Below are 16,793 nucleotides of genomic sequence, written 5' to 3'. Positions count from 1 at the left end.
GTGCCAATAAACTTGATTCACTAAGTAAACCTTTAAACTTCACCTGCAAGAACTTTTTAAGCTGTTGTACACTTCGACCCAACATCAAAACATGTCTGGCACTGTCTTTTTTAACATTCTTTTGTGAAAAAATTACATATAGTATATATTTATTTAGCTTACACACATAAACACACTGCACTAATAAAGTTTAAAAAGCCTTAATTCCCAGGTGACTGTTGCATTTTTCCTTGAATTTCACTGAATCAGATTGCAGACCCGTTAGGGAGGGCATCACGACACTAACCTGGCTCTCTCCCGCGCAGCATCTTCCCTCGCTCGCTCCTTTTCTTGCCGCTGCTGTTCGATTCTCGCCTCCTGTTCTCGCCTCCTCATCAGAAGCTCCTCCACACGGGCCTGCCGCTCCGCTTCCAGAGCCCGCTTGCGCTCCTGAACAGACAAATAAGATGTGTGAGTTATCTAATGTGAGAATAAGGATGTTACTTAACTATAACTTATGCCAGAAAAGGAAGTTGTTACTGTAGTATAAACATGCATTTTCTGTAAGGCAGCTTTAAAACAAAATGCATTTTGAAAAGCGCTAGTAAATACATTTGAATAGAATTGTTATTAGAGACCAAATAAAAATTTATATCTGTACCTGGACGGCTTCATCCCTGGCCTGTTTTTCCTCCTGTCTCCGCTGACGTTCCTCCTGTAGCTCATTGAGTCGTTGTTCGTATTCGTTTAGCTTAGCCAGCACATCATGCCTCTTATTCTGTGCTTCGAGAGTGTTGATAAAAGCGATCTCATTTACCTACACAAATCATCAAGATTGAGATTCTGAGATTATTCCAAATATGAGATGAACAAGATGTCTGTGCTAAAATTTACACCATTGTGAGAGAACGTAGTTGTTTTCTTTAACATTAGTGATTTGGGACTGCTTTGCCGATTTTATTGTCATTTATTTAAAACCGAAGTGACATAGTGGCTAAGTGTGATTGCTTAGAAAAGTAATAGCGTACTGTTAATAAGCTGGTTAACTTGTATTGTTTACACTAACAAACGTTTAGGGTTACTTGTGTGAAATGTTTTTCTTGACCTTACAAACCTTTTGAATCGGTTAGTGTAGGCTTAAATTGTCTAATGCGGTGTACACACCAAACCTGAAGCATCGCGTTCCCTGCTCTAGATTACTCGCAGGATTTAACTTTGTGTCATGCAAATATTTGCGAATATTGAATGTTTTCGTGGCAATCGCGAATCCCAATTCGCATCATTCCCATCACTACACTTGAGTTTGCGTCTATTAGCGTCTTTGCATTAACTTTGTATGTAAATTTACAACAAATCGTTGTATTTGCGTTTGGTGTATACGCCCCGTAAGGTTTAGTAGATGTTAATAAAATTATGGAAACAACTTTGTTTCTTTCGTTATAAAAATAACATTTAATTTACTAAATATGTCTTGGACTATTTAAAGAAACAAATCCAGAAAAGATGTGAACTCCTTCAATACGGTTTACTTATGATCTCAGGGTGAGACCTCAAGAATTTGCTTGATAAAATGACAAGAGTGCATCTTTACAAACTTAATGGGTGACTATACTGAAGATTAGGGATGCACCGAATGTTCGGCAACCAAAATTATCTGGATTAAAATAGCCAAAAAAAAATTTCAGCGTTAGGTCAAACAAGTACACTGCAAAAAAATCTTTTCTTTTTTTCTTGTTTTCAGTAAAAATATATAACAATTCTTAAATAAAGATGTATTTTTTTGATGAGCAAATTGACCTAGGAAAGTAAGTTTTTAGACAAAAAATATAAACGTATAAAAGTATATTAGTGCTTAAAACAAGCAAAAAAATATGCCAATGGAATAAAAAAATGTTCTTGTATTAAATTTACTTTTTTCATAAACACTTAATTCGAGAAATGTTTTCTTATTCCATTAGCAATTTTTTTGCTTGTTTTACACACAAAAAAAAAACGCTTACATTTTATATTTTTTGTGTAAAAACTAGACTTATTTTTCTAGGTCATTTTGCTCACCAAGAAAATAATCATCTTAATTTAAGAATTTTTAGATATTTTACTAAAAACAAGACAAACATACTAAGTAAGAAAGAAATTTTTTTGCAGTGCACTTGTTTGGCCGAACGCCGAAAATTAGTTTTTTGCTTTTTTCGGCCGGATAATTTTTACCAAACTGGGTTTTATCACACTGATTTTATGCGCATTTTGAAGTATTGCATAAGAAACGCCAAAATTCTAAATCCCTTATTCGCAAAAACGTTTTTAAGCTCACTTAAGGTGGTTTTTAATTATCCGACAAAGATTAAATGCAAATAATGGGAGATGGAAACGCATTTGCCGAATAAAATTCTGATGTAGCGAACACTAAACCCACATGACTGATCGTCTAGCTGTATCAGCTGACATTGTCTTTACCATAAACAGTATGAGGCTCGACGTCATCGTAATGCGCTTGCTGCTAGTGCCTGCATCCAATATTTAGCATTCCTTCTTCTGAGAACGACATTCACTTTGGCAATTACAAGCTGCACTGTGCTAGTAAATGTATAACTTGCCAAATCGTAACTAAATGCAGTTAAATACATTTTTTTTAAGCGTACCTTGTATTTACTGTTGGTTGTAGGCTGTGCATTTAAAAACAGACTATACCCCGGGCTTAAGCGTCTTTGGAAGTTTCTTAAGGCAGAGTAATAATGAATAGTGTAATTGCATTTTGTGCGAGAATAGAAGAATGGTTTAATAACCATTTAGGCAAGATTAATTTATGTGGTCGAATGTAAATTGTACTGTTTTAACAAATCAGATAGCTATCCAGACGTAAAAATGCTCTATTATGTCTGCTGGAATGTTAACAAAATGTTCAGTGTTAATTAAAACGTTAAATAAATATAGTAAAAATGACATTCTGAAAATGTTACTTATGCAAAGGTGAGAAAATTGGGAAAATAATTAGGAAAATATAAAACCATCTTAGGTTATTCAAAGTGTTTAATTTCGGCTTTGGCCAGGAATTTTCCTTTCGATGCATCCTTACTGAAAATGCAAAAATATACAACCCATCTAAAATAAGTACAAATTTGTTATGAGTTTACTATTATTCTAAAATGTGAAACAAATATTAACACGCGAGTATGTGACACCAAACTTTAAAAGCTAGTGTATCTTCATAGTACAGGCTCGACAGGAGTTTCACACTTATGCAAAAAATATCTGTCTGAGAACAGCAAACCTTTGCTTCCTCCTCTTGTGCTTTCTTCACAATTGCCTGGAGCTGAAGCTCTCGCTTGAATTCGGCATGAAGCAGCTTTTCATCCATCATCTTTCTCCTCTGATCCAACAGCTCCTCTTTCCATTTCCTCACTTCTTTCTCCTGAGAAGAATGACACACGAAGATCAAATAGCGACAAAGCAAGTTTTCTGGGACTGCGGGGGTCAAACTTGTCAGAGGTGTGAAAAACACGGTAGTGGTCTACTTTAAGTACGGATATATAAATATGCAATATTGTCTTAGATCTCACTCATCTCAGAAGAACAGGGCAGAACAAAAACAAACACGCTCGGCGAGGTTCCCAACATCAGATTTGGGAGTCTCAGCCACAGTGTATCATTATGAACAACTAAAATGGCTGTTAAGTGATTCTTTCAACAACTATACGGATCAAATTTTCCCTGGTGGCTGAAACGGGTTAGGAAAAACTAAACCAGCCGTGTCTACAGGTGTTAAGGAAAAAATGACATACTCTTTCCATAAGTTTCTGCAGTTTGTGCGTCTTCTCCTCTCTGAGCTTGTCTCGGAGCTGCTGGGCTTTCAGTTGCTTTTCTTCATGTTTTTTCTTCGACTCCGCAATGGTTCTGACAACGACAACAAACACGAGAAAACGGTTCAATGTGCTTCTTAACATTTCTTGTTTCGTTCAAAACACACCTTTTCAAAATCAATATAGCGGCTCGCAATGTTTAATTCGTGCGAATTGGAATCAGCAACGTTGTTTTGTTAAGTGGCCAACTTTCTCAATAAAAGCTGTTTAAAGCGAGACTACCTGCTTGGATGACTTGAGAGAATTTGGTCTCATTCACCAAGCATGCATACGCACAAATTTGTGTTTGAAATGTGCATACAGACATTTTCACAAACAAATCCTGATTTCGTACTAAAATTTCTTCTAAATGTACGAAAAATACAAAAACAATATATACACCACACTTTTTTTAAGCTCTCCTTTACTTCGGTGGCATACCTCCCTAAAATCTTGCCTGAAAGCGGTAACGCAAAATTATTCTAAGGCAAATATATTACTAAACAGCTGTCCCTTGTGTTTAAATGATGATTGTTTCACGTCATGCTAGTTAATGACTAACTTGTTATGACGATGAATGCATCAACATGGCGGATATAGTACGTCCGAATTCATTCATACGATCCATATACAAACTATATAGTACGTACTGTTTAAAGGGGTGATGAGTAGGTACTTCATCTAATTTAGTACCTACTGTCACAATATGCGAATTTGGACACAGCTCCGATGTTTTAAAGCTGCAATCTTTAACTTTTGCCTCTCTATCGCCATCTCTGTTTGTAAAATGAAATTGCGTGTTACTTTATGTACTTACATTTACCTTTGTTGAAAATCAACTGACATTTCTCGCAAAATCCAACTCAACAACTTAACTTACAAATCATTACGACAAGCTTATCGTTTCGAATCGGTAAACACTAAATGTTTACGTACTTGCTTAATAACTGACTTGTGTTTATTTTTAACAAAAAAAGTGCCTTTTAGGATATAAGAAAAGTTAGATATCTGTGTTCTGTAACAAATGTGACCGCATGACTCTGATACCGTTTGCGTGAAGGAGAAGAGAGTTTCTCATGCATGTGAATGCCGTGGCCGGGCGGGCGTGCTGGCTCTTCTTCCACTATGTCACCCCACGAGGTGCTCTGACGCCAAGGTTCCCGAGCTAAGAGAATAGAAATTGAAAATTTTTTTGGGTATCACATTACGAAATGAAAGTTATTAACTAATCAGTCAAGTAAAACATCCAAACTACACAAAGCAAAGAATCAAATATAGTGCCAGTGGCGGCCAGTGACTTCTTTTTTCAAGGGCGCATGATGCGAAGTTCGTCACAACATGTATGTAGCCCATCATGTGTGTGGTTCGTAATTTCAAAATGTGTGTTCAGTGCATCGAGTGAACCTATGCGCATCACATGTTTTGTCAAAATAAGTGACTGCTGCAGACGCGTCTAAAGGGTTTATGATAAAAGAGACGCTTGTGTTTGCCAGATACTCACATAATCGCATGCGTAATCAGAGTTTACTGTTAAGGGAGTGTCTTGCGTGTATTTTGTGAACGTGTGCATCTTTTATTATAAATGGTTTGACGTGTGTGCACTTGCAGGCACTTATTTTGATAAAACAAGTGATGCACATGGTTTACATGACGCAACAAATACATATTTTGAAAAAACAAGCAACACACATGACACTCCGAACACATATTTTGAATTTGCGCCCCTTGGAAGAGCAGTCACGAGCCGCCACTGTACAGTATAGTGCTTTTATTCCTTTACATACAGGTATACAAGCAAGCATGCAGTAACCATTAAGATGCTATACCATCATAATCAGCTAGCATCTCGCTCCAGTCCAAGTTCAGGCCACAACTTCCACTTCCAATACTTGCCTTAGGGAGAGAAGAACAAAATAAAAATATTGTTCAATTTAGAAAATGTTTTTAGTAAAAAGTCTTTAAATAAGTCAACTCTAACAATAGGTATAAATTAATGGTTGATGTACCGAGAAGTCACATTCGTTTTCCGTCTCCAGTTTGTTGTTTTCCGCCTGGATCTCCCGCGTCAGCTGTTCTTCCTCAGCGATGGCACTTGCGATCGCCTCTTCGTTGGCTTTTTCCAGGCGATCGGCCAGTTCCTCCTTCTTAGCAAGGACCTCAGCCATAGACTGGGGCTGATAACAGGAACAATAACACTCACGCTCAAGTCACAAAAGTCTCCACACTGAATATGCTGAATGTACGGTACAGTGCCAAGTTATCCACACCAGGTTTTTTGAGTACATGCCCAGAATAACTTCAATTAAGATGTGGTGCAATCAATTCAGCACTTCATCTGGAATTATGTTAGACTTTCATTTCAGGAATGCAAACGTTCAAAGCGATCAAAATCTGGAAGTTTCTTGGAAAGCCGGCTGTACTGCAAAACTTTACCAATGCAAAAAGTAAACCGTGATGAAAAGAAATTAAAACTCAGGCACACGCCATAAACACGATCAATCACAAAAACACATGGTGAAGCATAGCAAACTCATGCAGCACGCAACCACGATAAGGATGAGGGCATGAGAACGGGGAAGGTGATTCTTTTTGGCACTATATAGCATAGATACACATTCATCTTTTCCATCAAATTGGTGCTAGTGCTGGTGCATGTGTTCGTTGTGTTTCACAGAAAGCAGAATGATTAGTTAACACGCAATTTAGTTACAATAAGGGCTGCGCAATTTTGAAGAAAACTGCAATACTTGCTTAATATTGCATTATACCATGGGGCTGTTGAATGCTTTATTCTGATTGTTTGAGAAATGTTCAATAGGTATGTATTATTTTTCGATAAATGCACACGTAACCTGTCATATGTCTTAAATTATACCACAAGGTAGTGATGGGTAAATGAATCATCGAATCAAGCACCGATACTTCCCTTACTGTTTCGAACCATGATTCGAAGCCTCAATGAGGGTGTCGAAAACAGCGCCATCTTTTGGTTAATAAAACATATAGCACTTGCTTCTGGAAAAAGCTCCGTCAGTGAAGCAACAAGCTGATGAAATTCAGATTAATATTAATATTATGTGTACAAATAAAGCTTAGACAACATGTGTGTGAATGGTCAATATAATAAATGTATTTACTATAATAATAATAATAATAATAATTCCTTACATTTATATAGCGCTTTTCTCAGTACTCAAAGCGCTTTACATATGAACGGGGGAAATCTCCTCAACCACCACCAATGTGCAGCATCCACCTGGATGATGCGACGGCAGCCATATTGCGCCAGAACGCTCACCACACACCAGCTTATTAGTGGAGAGGAGATAGAGTGATACAGCCAATTAATATGAGGGATGATTAGTAGGCCAATGGGCAAGTTTGGCCAGGATGCCGGGGCACACCCCTACTCTTTTTCGAAGGACATCCTGGGATTTTTAATGACCACAGAGAGTCAGGACCTCGGTTTAACGTCTCATCCGAAGGACGGTGCTTTTTGACAGTATAGTGTCCCCATCACTATACTGGGGTGTTAGGACCCACACAGACCACAGGGTGAGCACCCCCTGCTGGTCTCACTAACACCACTACCAGAAGCAACCTGGTTTTTTTCCCAAGTGGTCTCCCATCCAAGTACTGACCAGGCTCAGCCCTGCTTAGCTTCAGTGGGCAAGCTGTCTTGGGCTACAGGGTGATATGGCTGCAGGCTTACTCATTAAAGGGTGGCAATAAATTCCAGTTTGAGTTAATATTCACATGATTCAATACTGTATTGTACAGAATAATGTTCACACGTAATTACAATACTATATATACAATAGTATGTGGGACCAAAATGTGAATAAGGCAAATAACTCATAAAAAACCTCTAGAGTTCGAACCTTCTGACACGCAAAGCGAAGCGCGCACGTGACTGAGCAGAAAGTGAAGCTTCGTTTGTCATTGGTCACGTGATTTCAACGTTAACAACACAAGCTTCGAATCAAAGCTTCATCTGACACGCCCACTGTTGCTCGACACAAGCTCCGAAGCCTCGCTTCAAATGTAACATCACTACCACAAGGCTGTTGAATGCTTTATTCCGATTTGACGGATATTGATTATTTTTCTGTGAAACACACACCTAACCTGTCAAATGTCTTAAAATAACCACCAGAGCAATATTTGTGGTAAGCGTGGTATAAGCCAGCCAGCCCAATCTCAAGGCAAGTCGTGGCATAGTCACAAAATATTTTTTATTTATTCGTGTTCATGGACACAATTTTCAAAGTTTTTACATGTCATTGAGCACAATTGTCTTTTTTGTGTCACTTTTTTGTGAAAACAATACGTAAAATGGCACGAAAAAGAAAGTTGTTTTACGGACACAAAAAACATGTTAATAGAAATTTATGCTAAGTGACACAAAAAAAAAATGTGTTCTCAATGACACAAAAAAAGCGGAAAACCGTGTCCATGAACATGAATAAAGAAATAAAATATTTATACCACAACTTGCCTTGACATTTGGTTGTATAAGCAGAATAATTGACTTCTTTGAATTATTTGAAAATAATGCTTGCCGTTGTGCCGCATTAGGTGTGCATTATTTTCTAATAATTCAACGGCCCGTCGTCGATTTTTCCTTACATAACCACCAGAGCAAAATAACCGTGGTATAAGCCAGCCCAATCTCAAGGCAAGTCGTGGTATAGCCACAAAATATTTTTTATTTATTTATTCGTATTCATTGACACAATTTTCTACTTTTTTACGTGTCATTGAGCACAAATGTTTTTTTTTTGTGTAACTTCGCACAAATTTCTATAATTATTTTATGTATTGTCTTCTTATTTCTTTCCTTCTTTTTTTCACTATTGTCACTTGGGGTTGGGGTAAGAATGACTTTGTTAGATTTCAAACCCCAACCCCAAGTGACAATAGTTTAAAAATTGGAAGAAAAACATGAGAATCCAATACATAAAATTACCTCCCAACCCAAACCACCCCAAGCGACAATTATTTAAAAACAGAAAATAAAAGGAGAAAACAATACATAAAATGGCATGAAAAAGAAAGTCGTTCCACGGACACGAAAAACTGTTAATAGAAATTCATGCTTAGTGACACAAAAGAGACATTTGTTCTCAATGACATGAAAAACAGCAGAAAACCGTGTCTATGAACATGAATAGAGAAATAAAATATTTTGTGACTACTACGATTTGCATTGAGTTTGCAGAAGAATTGAGTCCGGTCCTTTGAATTATTTGAAAATAATGCTTGCCATTGTGCTGCATTAGGTGTGCATTATTTTCTAATAATTCAACAGCGTCGTCAATTATTTCTTACGTATATGGTATGCTATTTGTCTGTGCTTAAAAGAAGCATGATAATGTTTTGTAAAATCAACTTGAACTTCATTAAATATATTTTAAAACTAAAATTATGCTAAAATATTATTACGATATGCAGATCTGTGGTAATTACTGTAATTTTGACATTGTGTAGCCAAAGTTACAATTAAATACTACATAACTTGCCCCCACCGAAAAAAAAAAAAACACCACAAAGCTCATTATGACCTTTGCTCTTGAATCTTTAATCTGAATTTAAAAATGGTTTCAATTTTAATTTAGAATTTTTAGATCAAGTTTTAACATAACAGTAATTTACTTTAATTTACTAGTAATTTATTTAAATAAATATATTAGTTTTATATATGCAACTAAAATAATTATAATAATTTAATTTAGAAATCCATTGACACAAATTATCTATTTGTAAACAACAGACACTAAGTTGTAAAGTAATTTTGTTTCAGACGAACAGGAAAAATATTGTGGCTGGAGTAGCTTTGCAATTTTAATCTAATTTTGTCGTGCATCAGAACTTAACCAAGTTGTTGTTGTTTTTCAGAAATTTTACACATTGAGGCAATTATCCCATCCCCGGTCTTAGACATTAAAAGGTTTCTAGTTATATGTCCAAGCCAGTTTTTCCAATTTTTCCTGTAGTACAAACGGTTTTGTTATATACAACATTTACCTGAAAAGGGTCAATGCTGATTTTAGTTCTAAGAGTGGTTTGTTAAAGAGCGCATTGTTCCTCGTGCATTCCTTCCACAGGCACACCTGTGGGTCTTCATGACCCGTGATGACTGGTAAATTGCCAAAATATTTTGGAAAAACTATCCTTCCCATTGCCATCAGAGGCCACAGCACTTGACCTCTGTTTCCAAGACCTGACGAGTGAACAGTATGCCAAGTGCCAATTTCGAGTTGGCCGTGGGAGAAGATGAAGACAGCGCGAATCGCAGAAGCTAGCGTCAGACGTCACGTTAAAAGGCGTAATGAGAAGTGGATTTCTCTCAACGGGGCGCCTGTTGGTCTTACATCTGGAGTCTAAACAGACCGGGGCTTATCTGACCCACCCAGAGAGGTGGTGTCGGGACTTCGGAAGCAACGATTCCGGATTCTGACTCGACAACTGCGCTCTCGTCTGAGCATTTAAGACCAATCAATCTCTATTGTTTCAGAATTTGGTACAGAGGCCAAGTCCCATAGAGTAATGGACAGAGATTGGTGTGCGTTTAGCCCTAATTAACCCCTATGAGGTTTCTCAAAGGGAGACAGAAACCAACATGACGCCAAAACAGAAGTTGCCACTCCTAAAGCCATCACATGTTAAGAAAAAGTCTGCAAGTCAAGTTGGCTCCATCAACAGACTTAACTATTTCACGGTTCTCATCTTTTATCTAAATACCTAATATAATATGACACATGTGCCGGTTATGGCCCCAAAGCCATGATGCCATTTTAGATCAGCATGATACCAGTTGCTTTTGAATCAAAAATGCTAACGCCATTGATTGGGATGCGTTAGATAGAAACCATAACCATGTAAATCATTCAAATGGTCAAATCAAAAGGGCCATGCTGATGCAAAACACAACTAGACTGTTTTCATTATAATTAACAAAACTATGTACATTTAAGAAAGCGTTTGTGTGAATTTATTACTCGAATGTTAAAAATAAGACCATGACGGTTTAGTTTGTCATTGTGGAGGATATGTAATATTGCGGTCAATTATGACAAAGTACCAAATAAGATTTGCAGATTCGTGCTGTGGGCACTAGTGGTCAACCAATGTGGATTTATTGTTTTAATGCAGATACTGAGAAAGCAATAGGGCTGGGCAAAAAAAGCGAATTTCGATTAAAAAAAATTTTACGTGGCCGATTCAAAATCAATTCTCAAAATCATTAAAGGGATAGTTCGGCCAAAAACGATATTAAACCCATGATTTACTCACCCCCAAGCTGTCCGAGTTGCATATGTCCATCGTTTTTCAGACAAACACATTTTCGGATATTTTAGAAAATATTTTAGATCTTTCTGTTGATTAAATGTAATGTTACGGGGTCCAGCAATAGTCCACGACCTTCAAGTCCAAAAAAAGTGCGTCCATCCTTCACAAATTAAATCCAAACGGCTCCAGGATGATAAACAAAGGTCTTCTGAGGGTAATCCGTGTGGTGTTGTTGTAGAAATATCCATATTTAAAATGTTATTAACGTAATTAACTACCTTCCGGTTTCGCCGCCATCTTAGAGTCATCCGCATTCAGGATAATACTCTCTCCTGAGTCTAAGATGGCGGCGAAACCGGAAGGTAGTTAATTACGTTAATAACATTTTAAATATGGATATTTCTACAACAACACCGCACGGATTACCCTCAGAAGACCTTTGTTTATCATCCTGGAGCCGTTTGGATTTAATTTGTGAAGGATGGACGCACTTTTTTGGACTTGAAGGTCGTGGACTATGGGTGGACCCCGTAACATTACATTTAATCAACAGAAAGATCTAAAATATTTTCTAAAATATCCGAAAATGTGTTTGTCTTAAAAACGATGGACATATGCAACTCGGACAGCTTGGGGGTGAGTAAATCATGGGTTTAATATCGTTTTTGGCCGAACTATCCCTTTAAGCATTTACTTTCAGACACTAGGGGGAGCTCGTAGAGAAATATTACGCAGACTTGCCTGGTTTCCCTTTAATGTACTTAATTTCTTTTTATTAATTCCCTACTTGTAAACTTATGTTCACAGTTCTTTTTTATAAATATAGTATTGACTTATATTTGCATACGTGTAACACAATGTAAGATCACATTAAGAAAAGAAGTACTTTTTTGGCCGAAAATGATGATCGCTTTGCTAGATAAGACCCTTATGCCTTGGTTGGGATTGTTTAGAGCCCTTTGAATCTGCATTTAAACTGTAAACTGTTGAGGTCCAGTAAAGTCCATTATATGGAGAAAAATCCTGGAATGTTTTCCTCAAAAAACTTTCTTTTCTTTTTCTTTTGAAGACACAAACATCTTGGATGACATGGGGGTGAGTAATTTTTTATAAAAGAATTCCCTTAAGTAACAATGAGCAGAAAGATTTATCGACCAATGCCAATAACTGATATCAGACACAGCAATATATATCAATGCGCACCAGCACCTATTTGGTGGAAAAGGACAATGGCCTATTTTAGGATTGTATTACGGAGCTGAACGTGTTTTAGGAGGTCAATGCCAATGACAGCCCATATACAAAACTAGTCACATTGTCTGACTTTTGGGGATGGACACACGATAAGCTTAAAATACTGTATTTTTCGGACTAAAAGCCACGTTTTTTTCATAACTTGGCTGGTGCTGCGTCTTATAGTCAGGTGCGCCTTGTAAGTCAGTATGAATAAATTTGGACATTTATGAGGCAAGAGACAACATTACCGTCTACAGCCGCGAGAGTCTGCTATATGCTGCTCCTGTATTTATGTAATTCAATGGATTCAGTGATGCAGAATGACGAGTCTGCGAGCTTCACGCTAGTTGGCTTGTTCGGTTAATTTAGACTATTCAACCTTCCAGGTAAGTTCTGTATGCTATGGTTTATCGTTTAAATAACTGATATTATTACTTTAACGTACAGACATCTATTCAGCCTGCTGTTCTGTCTGCTATTGTTTAGTTGAATAACTTGCATTTCCAGATTAAATGTCTGTTCTTCAGCTTGGATTTTGTGAAATAATTTTCTAAATAAACGCAACGTATGGTCCACTGCGACTTATATATGTTATTTCGTCTTAATGACGCATTTTCAAATGATGCAGCTTATACTCCGGTGCGGCTTATAGTCCGGAATATACGGTACCAGGGCAACGGTGGCAAGTCTCAAAGCTATCTGAAAATAAAAGGCCCTCCCAAACAAGATCTGCAGCAGATACTTGCTCACCCCCTTAACACATACACAAACACACATCATTCTCATTGGGGGTGATCCTGCTTTTGAGATTGACTTTGTTTAGGCGGGAGACCTGACCCTGGCCTGTGTCTCTCAGCACTCACGGTGGAAAGTTCTGTGGGGTCCAGCATGCTCTCCAGTTTCACTGCCAGGGGAACGTGGACCACTGCCGCTGCCTCTTCCAATGGTGCCGTGACCTTCCACGACAACCCCTCCATCCCCTCTTCCCCTCCAGCCTGGCCAGTGCCTGCCTCCTCTGGTTGGGAATTGACTGGGGGAGTAGGATCTGGAGCGGAGGCAAGAACCGTGCTTTGGACCTGCAGAGGAAGAGTAGTAGGGGGTGGCGTGGGGTCGGACACGGGGGGTGACGTGTCCTCGGAGGGGGTGCTGTTGCTCTGCTCTGGCTCTTCAACATTTTCTGCTTGGGGCTGCGCGATATACACACAAATGCATACACAAACATGAACAGGAACATGCATGTCACAGTGCTTCTTGCCGTTTCACAATGACAGACCGTTGCCAGATATGAGAACAGCAAGAAAATGCACACAACTGAAAGAAACACGGCATGCTGAATCATTATACAATTTCATGCATGTCATAATAAACGGGTAGCATACCAAGAAACGTACAATCAAAATCACATGCGCTCGAGTTGAATAACAATCCAACTAGATGCTATTGTGCTTGGCAAGATAGCAGCATTTTTAGGGTACCCTACATGAAAGCTCTTACAAAAAAAAACTTTATTCTTAATATTACTACCGCCTGAGGGCAAATTTCAATACAGCACTACATTTGCAGAAAAGGCAATCCCATAATGCATTGTATCTATCTATCTATCTATCTATTCATCTAAAATGTCTGTACACTTAGTACTTTGGCATCTTTTACTAATGTAATACAGGACATCATATTGTCAACATTTCATAACAACTCATTATTTCTCCCCATCAATCTGATACACAAAAATCAATGCTAGTACACTTGATACAGCCCTGTCTGGACAGTGTATCTACGAACACACTGACACAAAACAAAAACAGACTGGAAGATAAAACACGGAGCTTTCATATCTTCGCCTGGCTGCTGAATAATTAATGATAGGGTTTGATTGACATCAGTACCTCGATGATGGGGGTCTTCTCCTCCTCCTGGCTCTGCTCCTGGGGAAGAGGTTGCTCTTGTTTCCCCACCTCCAGAGGTTTGTCCGGGGGTGATGGCTGAAGCTGCTGGTTCTCCTTGTTGCTGTCATCTTTGGGGCTCACTTTGGCCAGTACGGGGGTAACCTTGGCCACCATAGCAATGGAGCGAGGTCTCATTGAGCGCCCACGCTGCACCGTCTCCCAGCCCTCTGCATCTTTTTTGGCTATTGACAAATCAAAAGTCAAGCTGCTTAGAGTAACAGCAAATAAACCACAACTTAAAAGGTCATTAAAAGGCGGGATGCATGATCTCTGAAAGCCAATGTTGATATTTGAATTCACCTAAACAAACACGCCCCTACCCCAATAGAATCTGGACCTTCTTTTGATAGACCTGCCCCACACATACGCAACCCAGGCAACAATGTCGGTTAGGAAACACGCCCCTTTAAACATTGTTCAAAATTTTCAACTCGCGCTTTTGCCGAAGCAAAGCTCAATTGGCGCCATTCGCATGAACTAGACGCGTGAATGAGGCGGAATCACGTCTACCACGCCGGGCTAAACGCCTCATTCGCGCCGCGAGACCTCCAGACGCACGTCAACGCATCGTCACATTGACTTATAATTGAAATCACTTGCGCTTGAGGCCTCTACCGCGGCTGGTGTGAATGCAGCATTAAGATGCATAGAATAAATGGCAGTCATTCGCAACTGTTCAGCAGTTAATGATTACCATTACTTTGCACACTGATATAGAATTTAAAGTCCCCAATGAACTGGAAATTGCGATTGACTTCTGACATATTTCTGAGTGAAACTAGTGAAAATCGAGGGAAAATAGTTGGTGTGGCTAGTTGCTTTTCACTGTGCTTTAATTGGATATAGAAAAGTAGGCGTTTCATTCAGAAACTGAAATGGCAGCAGACTGACATTTGGAGGGGGCGGAGTTAACGGATGCTCCCGCCCAAACCGTCTAGCTGACGTCATCAGAAAATTATCGCCACAAGTGTGTGGAAGTACATTTTTTTTTATTGAATTAATTTTTTTTAAATAATTTACACTGATAAATTATTTATAATAAACACTGCAATATTACGAATAATAAAAAAATAAGAATTATCAGTGTTGATTTCATTGGGACTTTCTTTCCCCAACATTGACAAGTCATCTGGTCAATTAAAAATAAACATTTGCATGAAAATAACGTGTTCCATGAGTTTTTATGGTTTTCTGTAATACCGAGATTATCCACTAGGGCGCGCTTACCCAATTTATTAAAAAACTGAAGCAAAAAATTATTTATTAATTTTACACTCTGTGTATCTCTAATAACATTCCTTTACAAATATGCAATTATACGCAAATATTTCAGCTTTTTGCTAAAAAAAATATTTTTAAAGAAAAATACCCATATTTAAGAGTTTATAGGCAGAGAAAAAAATAAAGATAGGATGAAACGTTTTTTCCTCTGTTTAGTTAGCTTGAAAGCAGAGGGTCTGTTCTTTCATTTGATATATTTTTATGTTTAAATTTTCCTGGAAGGCATTTTGTGAAACTTTTGTAAAAATCACAAAAAATGCTGGCGGGCAACTTAAAAAAAAAAATGTCAGGGAATGAATTAAAGGTCTAGCTCGCGCAAAAATATATTAAAAAAGTCATTGTTCAATATATTTCATATTTATTTGTATGCATTTGGCAAATATAATAAATAATGGATTATATTTTATCCCATTTGTATGACTTCAGGACACTTGGCACTAGGGATGCTTAACGATTAATCGCGATTAATCGTTAGCAGAATAAAAGTTTTTGTTTACATCATATATGTGTGTGAACTGTGTATAATAAATTTGTATAAATAAATGTACACACATGCATGTATATGTTTTAGAAATGTTTACATGTGTATATACATTTGTATATTTATGTATAATTTAGATTATATATAAATATAAATACTTAATATATACATTTTTTTCTTCTTAAAATTATACATGAATGTGTTCATATTTATATATATACATATTTATTATACACAGTTTACACACATATGTGATGTAAACAAAAACTTTTATTCTGCTAACGATTAATCGCGATTAATTGTTTAGCATCCCTACTTGGCACATATGACACAAAGCACAAGGAGGTTTTTGAAGAGGCGCCACCATCCACTCCCATGTTTTGTTTCCAAAGAACAAAAAAATCATCAGTGGTTTGAAAGGCCATGGTTTGAAGGTGACTAAATAATGACAATTTTATTTTTGCATGAACATTTTACGACTTTCATGCAATTCAAATTTCAATCATTTTATAAATGCCACAATAATCTGTAAATATGAACAGTTCACCTGGTTTTTCAGTAGGGATGTTGCTGTTTTGACTGGGGACCGGAAGTGACTGGGACGACTTGACTCGATCGGCCCAACTGGGTCCAGTGTGGGAAAGACGTGCCACGGCCAGGGTGGGTGGAGGACCACTGTGATGAAAATGAGAAAAGCACATAAGCTCTCCAATCTGTGGGGAGCCATCACTATACGCCTGC

General features: G+C 37.8%; 1 protein-coding gene across 5 annotated transcripts in view; it reads right to left on the bottom strand.

The window, feature by feature from the left end:
• scaper (S-phase cyclin A-associated protein in the ER) overlaps window positions 1-16,793 on the bottom strand; it is a 140,767-nt gene that overhangs the window by 103,985 nt on the left and 19,989 nt on the right. For 3 of the 5 annotated variants that reach the window (XM_065292114.2, XM_065292115.2, XM_065292116.2), the window contains exons 7-16: window positions 16,600-16,727; window positions 14,231-14,472; window positions 13,208-13,531; window positions 5,822-5,989; window positions 5,642-5,708; window positions 4,863-4,980; window positions 3,759-3,870; window positions 3,248-3,388; window positions 641-796; window positions 287-429 (exon numbers count right to left, since the gene is read on the bottom strand). In XM_065292114.2, coding sequence (XP_065148186.1) covers window positions 287-429; window positions 641-796; window positions 3,248-3,388; window positions 3,759-3,870; window positions 4,863-4,980; window positions 5,642-5,708; window positions 5,822-5,989; window positions 13,208-13,531; window positions 14,231-14,472; window positions 16,600-16,727 — 1,599 coding nt within the window. The remainder of the gene's footprint in view (window positions 1-286; window positions 430-640; window positions 797-3,247; window positions 3,389-3,758; window positions 3,871-4,862; window positions 4,981-5,641; window positions 5,709-5,821; window positions 5,990-13,207; window positions 13,532-14,230; window positions 14,473-16,599; window positions 16,728-16,793) is intronic. The other 2 variants (XM_065292118.2, XM_065292119.2) reach the window with 1 other exon arrangement.

The sequence above is a fragment of the Paramisgurnus dabryanus genome, chromosome 23, assembly GCF_030506205.2.
Source record: "Paramisgurnus dabryanus chromosome 23, PD_genome_1.1, whole genome shotgun sequence".
Classification (NCBI taxonomy): Eukaryota; Metazoa; Chordata; class Actinopteri; order Cypriniformes; family Cobitidae; genus Paramisgurnus; species Paramisgurnus dabryanus.
Note: the sequence above shows the minus strand (reverse complement) of the source record. Positions and strands in the feature narration are given on the sequence as shown.